Here is a 6,820-nt window from a genome sequence, read left to right on the forward strand (position 1 = left end):
AACGTCGCCGAAGCGTTACTTCCACAACGCGCGAGATCGATGTCTGCCTCTGGGATTCCGTCCGGCCTGTCGCTTAATCACAGGAAAGTTGTCGGGTCGGTTCCGGTTTCTGGTTACGGCCGCGTACGCCATCGAACCGCGAATTTCTACAGGGTTTTGCGAACTATCTTTCGCGTCATTTAATTAACGCGCGCGCCGTGCGCCGCCGCCGCCCCTCTAAAATTGTTTAATGTAGTTCGCGGCACGGGAACCACTGTAACGCGTGCACGACCGGGAGAGCCCGGCGTTTGCACGTTCTTTGATCTCGACTCGTGTGCCGATAGTTTCGGAACAATTATTTCCCTGTGTTTTCTGGACTGTAAATGACCCGGCGGAAATTTAGTGTCGCTTCGGTGCTACGTTTTCAGGAATATACGTCGCATGCTCGCGATGGAAGATAATTTACTCAGACTTCCCAGATTTTGGAACTGCAGTTAGATATATAGGAGGCAGACGCTTTGAACAACGCGCGGATAACGTTGGAAACGGGGGTATTTATCATAGTTTATCTATGTCCGTGAATTAGGTTGTGCAATAAGTACCTTCGCGTTCTATTGTAAGAAAATGTAGCACCGTGCAGTCGTCGACGCGAACAGAGATATTATACAATTTCAGTTGTATCTAGCCTGCTTCAAAGTAGATTGTAGCAGCTTTTATTTTAGTTAAGTTTCAAAGAAATATCTCTACGGGAACATATCTTAAAATTCGTTAGAACTTTTCCTTTTATTTTGTAAACCCTATGTTGTTACAGATCGAATTTATTTAATTTTTCGAACGGACCTCGTCGTTTTATTGCAATGCAATATACTACAACTTGAAGTAGACACTTCCAGCTTTTATTTCAGCTAATTTTTATAGCAAACACTTCCGCGAAAACATACCCCAAAATTCATCTAAACTCCAGCTTTGAGTTCGTGTAATATTCCTCATCTTCTCCTAGATGTCACAGGTTGACTTCTTTTAATTTTACAAAATAATTTCGTCGTGCTGTTGTACTAATTTACTCTATATTAAAATAGACACTTCAAGCTTTCATTTAAACTAAATTGCATAAAAATATCTTCACGAGATCATATCACAGAATTAATCTGAATTATTGCTTTCAGTTCGCGTAATTTGCCTCGTCTTTTCCCAGTTGTCTAGAGGTTCGTGAATTTATTAAATAATTTAGCAATATAAACATCGATTTGACGCTCCCAAAAAGAACCGAAGACGAAATTATTGATTTGCTTTCAATTCATGTAAGTTATACTCAGTCTACGGCCAAGTAATAGAAAATGTTAATAACGTTTCTCCTAGAAATGTGCCATACCTTCGAGCCATCTGATTCCATTCCATAAAGAATTCGATATAAGTTCATGCATTTCGAACGATCCATTTAATCTTCCTGCCTTTAAGTAGAACAAGTCAACATTACCTCGGACGATCCGGCGAAAGAGAACGCGACCAACGTTTCTCTGGAACCCCATCGCGTCTACCAATACCGACATACCTTATTTTCGATCAATTCGAGATGCGCCTTTAACAAGACATCAAATAAGTATTCGCTGGGAAAGTGGTATGAACCATCAGAAGTCAGACAAGTCAAAGGAACGTTCGCGCGTTCGCCGCTTTCCTTAGAATTCTACCGCGTCTATCAACCCTTGCGTAGCCGACACCGAGTAGCCATTGACTTGGAACTTGAAAAGAGACATTTATTAACGCTACAAGTACCGAATCCTAAACGCGACTATTGTACGATATTTTAAACATAGTATTTTATAACTGCAATAACAAACAACCTACTAAATACATATGTTACTCGCATCTCTCAGATCGAAATTAAATTCTACCGATCTATCATTGATATTTAAACATCTATGTAAAATATATACATTTTTAGAGTAACCGTTAATAACAAAGAAACGCTGATCCACGTAGCTATGAAATAAATCACAGTGCAAGAGGTTAACCGACGAACGTCTGCGAGCAATTCCAAACGATCTATCGATTCTATTCGACAGAGTGTCATAGATCGTGGCGCGGACAAATTTCCGAGTTCTGATAGTTTACGATCCCGATCAATCTGTCAATCCCGATGTCCACCGGTCAGCCTAAGCAAACCGCCAGAAATACATGCGACTAAACCTATCCTGGATAGAACGAAAACTAACGAAATAAAATAAAAAAAAAAAAAAAGAAAAAAAAAGACGAGCGTATCCGACGGAAATGAGAGCGCTACGGTCCTGTCTCTGTTTCGATCGACCATAGCCAGCGGCGGTTGTGTGTCCGAGGTCCGTAGCCCGGGAAATTAAATTTCCCATGGCGCGAGCGGGAGCGCGAGCGCGGCACGAGCGTCGACGCGACTGCCAGGCTAGCCCGATGGACGGGCTGCATTGCAGTCGGCGGTTTGGCAATCCAACTGCGGTCGGATCGATGCGTATTTCTCCGCGAGGGCGAAGCCTGCACCAACCCTTCGGTTCCGGCGCGCGGCGCGGATAGCACGACTCGGCCCGGCGTTTTCCTTCTTTCGCGGGGCCCGCGCCCGAATAACGAGCCGCCCACGGCCCTGCCGCGCCCCGTGGCACCCTCGGCGCCCGCGATCGCTAATTGCGTTGTCACCGATCCCGGCCCGAGAACAGGGGAACACACCGGGCCGAACCGCGCGAATCGCTGAAATTAACGCCCTCCGGTCTGTTGCTCCCGCCGTTCTCAGTCAGAACCAACAATTTGGCGGACTGCTAAACCGACGGATAATTTCCGCGCCTATTGCGAATTGGCCGGGGAGTTTCCAGAGACTTGGCTCCTGCCAACTACGACTTGGTCGCATTGTTTATTAACCGGCAACTTCGATCGACTGGGGCCGACCCGCTGCCGATACGAGCCACGCGCGACTAATTACCTGGATTTTCGGCTCCGTCGTCGGCCGAAATTCGACGCCATTTATGATTCAACTGCGGACCTTGTGCGTACGCGATACGTAGAATATGTTAATCGTGACAATATTAGGAGTTTAGAGTATCTAGAATTGGGATATATTGAATCACGATATCCAGAATCAGAATATCTAGAATCAGGATATCTAGAATCAAGATATCCAGAATCAGAATATCCAGAATCAGAATATCTAGAATCAGGATATCTAATATCAAGATACCTAGAATTGGAATATACAGTCAATCCCATAAGTATTCGTACCCCAATCGCTTATAAGAGAAATCTGTTGAAATCAAGGAAATCAAAAATTTTGCAATAAACTTTTTATTATCTTAATTAATATTTTTGGATGTGACGGAGGAGGAAAAGTTTGGAGAAAGCCTAGTACAGAACTAGAATTAAAAAGTGTACAACCAACTCTAAAGCACGGCGTAGACTCCGTGATGGTGTGGGGTTATATAGCGGCACCCGGAGTGGGCAAACTTGTCTTTATCGATGGAATTTTGGATAAGATAAAGTATAAAAATATACTCGAAGGAAATCTGCACTCAACTGCGATTAAGCTTGGTCTGGAATATGACTTCTATTTTCAGAACGACAACGACCCGAAGCATACAGCTCAGATTGTTCGTGAGTGGATACTTTACCACGTTCTCCATTTTTTACATACACCTCCTCAGAGTCCAAATACAAATCCTATAGAAAATTTATGGACAGAAATGGATGAAAGACTACACGAGCATGAAATTTTCAATAAACAAATGCTAAAAAATAAAATTTTGGAAGGTTGGAATAGTATTGCACCAAATATCGCACTAAAACTGGTAGAAAGTATGCCAAAACGATTAAACGATGTAATAAGGCTTATATAATATTGTAATATAATTATGTAATAATACTTATGGGACTGACAGTATAATATAATCAGAATATTCAGATTCAGAATATCTGGAATCAAAATGCTTAGAATAAATTAAAAGTTTATCCTAACCAGTGGTATTGTTTACCTCAGAACTGACAAGTTGAATTTCTGTACGACTGTGCACACATGTTAATTAACAAGATTGAAGAGGATAAACAAGAATAGTGTGATCCGAATCTAGAGATCCAGACAAAAATACCAGTGAGTCTATATAATTTAGAATGTAAGATACCTACGACTTGAAGTGACTCCATTGTCGTCTACATGCCATTCAATCAAATCAAGCTTCCCACATCCATCTCGTGTATTCCTCATTAGATCTTGTGGAGGGATGTTTCAGAAAGGGCGTGGAATAGCTTGTACGGTTTCTTCGGCTAGGAGGTCGGCCTCCCCGTTGCCGGGTAATCTCTCATGTGAGGGAACCCACATAAACCTTGTCCTATGCAGCAGCTGAACATTAATTGTAGAAATAGCAAGCTCTTTTCTCACATCAAAAATGTAGTTATGTTGTCACAAGAGAGAATGAGTACTTTGTATAGAATATATTACATTGGAAATAAGTTTATACAATTTAGAAGAGGCTTGTCAGAATGACACACAATTTCGTCTAAATAATAAATTGTCGAGATAGATTTACCATTGCATGGGTTAATGCTTATCCAGGCTTAAACCTAACAAAATCTTATATCTGCACATGTATTTCATTTCTCTATTATTTTATTTATATAATATATCCATTATTATTTATATTATATTGTCAGATATAAAGTTTTGTTAATTTTTTTTTAAAGATGCAGTGGTGAAAAGCTCAAACTGTTCGCCAAATTACCGACAGTATAGTGTGTTTCCACGAAAAATAAATACGTTAGCAAAAAGCGAATATTCTGTATACTTCATTTCTACTACAAATACTGAATATCATTTGCAGGTAATAAAGGCATACAGAGGGTAAACATTTAAATGATGAAAATAGTGTTAACAGTTCAACAATTAGTTTTTTATCAACAGTTAGTTTTACTACTTATATTGTTAGCGATGGTGGCACGATATATAAGAACTACATTAAAAGATTTATTGAAGAATTAAGGGACAAAGAAAAACTTGCTCTGAAATGTACAGGACACTCGGTTCTTGCTAACGTGTCTATTTTTCGTGAAACATCGGTAAGAGTGAGCGCTACACGAGATGATAAGGGAGTAAATGATTAATACTAGCGATATCTGGCTATATATAGGATACTACGATAACTAGCGTAGAAGCTGAAAGAGCGTTTTCGACAGCTGGCAATTTTTGTACAAAACCACGTTCCAGGCTTAATGGCAATACAATTGATGCATTATGTTTCTTGCGATCACATTTTAAAAATTTGTAATAGTAACACCGACTGAATAATGATATTTATACTTTTCTGTGATTTAAAGAAATAAGATGATCTTTTACTTTTTTGTGATTCTTTCTATAGTGATATAATTTATAAGTTGCATATAAATTTTTGTGATATTTACTCTTTATAATAAAGCTGGCATAATAAAACAAAGAAACACCTAGGTTTTCTTTCTTTTTCTAAAATTCCTAATACCGGTATCAAAACCGGTATCCCGGTATTAAGATCTAAAAATACCGAATACCGGTATTGAACTTTTGGTCCGGTATTGCAATCCCTAGGTACGGAAAAGCTCATACTATGGAATGTTAGTACGGATTCCAAGTTTGTTACCAAATGAATTGCAGAGAACTGTTCGTTAGAATTTGCTGCGTCGATATAATGTTTATAACATAAATGATAACAGTCAAAAGTAGAATGAAACTTCAACATGCAGTTAATTATTTTGTAGTATGTTGTCAACTATTTCTTTATGCAATATTAATATAGCCGACTTTCCTGAACAATATTGTTCTTTTGGTAAATTCATATTTGCCCTAATTACGATCTAATAATTTTTTTCGATGACTCTGTATTGATCATGCAAGGTAGATTTAGTTTGCCATCCAATCGAACAGGCGCTTCTAAATTAATTAACCGTTTAATTGGCTAGTAAATGGTTTAATAATCATTTTATATCCACGCAAACGATTAGATATTATGTATTAAGTTTAAATTTATATTATGTATTAAGCTCGGATATAATTAACACAATAATATGTTTTAACTTTGTGCAAAAATAAAGAAACATAAATAGGTTAGATGGCTGAGAGTAAACATACGGCTGCAAAGGGTTAATCATCCACGGATCAACAGTAACGGTCGCGTTGCGATGTAATCGATGGTCGATTCCACAGTTTGAACATTCAGCTTTCGTCTACCTTCATACTTGCCAGTGTACTTCAAATCGTATTTCGGTAATGTCTCCTCTCTTGAACTAAATTGACAAGAACATGGTAAATATCGCGAACTATTTTGACAAAGGGAATCCTGTCAAAGTGTCGTAATCCAAAATTCTCGGCAACACAGATAAATTACCGACGGATAGGTCGATAAATTAAATATGAGTTCCGATCTGCTGCCGGAATGGTTGAACCTCATCCTGGACGACGTGGAATCTACCCTGTGTCTGCCGATTCTGATCGTGATGCTCCTCTGCACCGTTCAGTTCATAGTTAACCATACGATGGACATAGGGTGCACGTTCTATCAGTCTATAAAGCCGAGTTCGGACGAGGAGGGAGAGGAGAAGGGCGAGGATTTGATCACGAAATTCAAAGGTCCGTTCAGCGCCCTTTTCGACTGCTCTCGCGGCATCACCCTACTTTCTCCTTAATTTCTCTTTCCCTCCGTGACGTTATTTGTTTAAATCGGACACGCGTTCTACAGGGATCTTAGCTGGTTGGGGTATCGGTCAACCCCCAGCCGACGTCAACTTCGAAGAAACCTCAGCGTCCCAGCCGAACAGACAGAATTCGCAAGACGAGGACTGGGACTACTGCGAAGAGGATGACGAATGA

The 6,820-nt window shown here is 39.9% G+C and overlaps 1 protein-coding gene across 1 annotated transcript; it reads left to right on the forward strand.

The window, feature by feature from the left end:
- The first annotated feature begins 6,363 nt into the window (after positions 1 to 6,363).
- On the forward strand, positions 6,364 to 6,820 carry LOC144471636 (uncharacterized). Its single transcript, XM_078183882.1, has 2 exons — positions 6,364 to 6,580; positions 6,690 to 6,820. Exons 1-2 carry the CDS (start codon positions 6,364 to 6,366, stop codon positions 6,818 to 6,820), a joined length of 348 nt encoding a protein of 115 aa, XP_078040008.1.

This window comes from Augochlora pura, chromosome 6 (assembly GCF_028453695.1).
Source record: "Augochlora pura isolate Apur16 chromosome 6, APUR_v2.2.1, whole genome shotgun sequence".
Lineage (NCBI taxonomy): Eukaryota > Metazoa > Arthropoda > Insecta > Hymenoptera > Halictidae > Augochlora > Augochlora pura.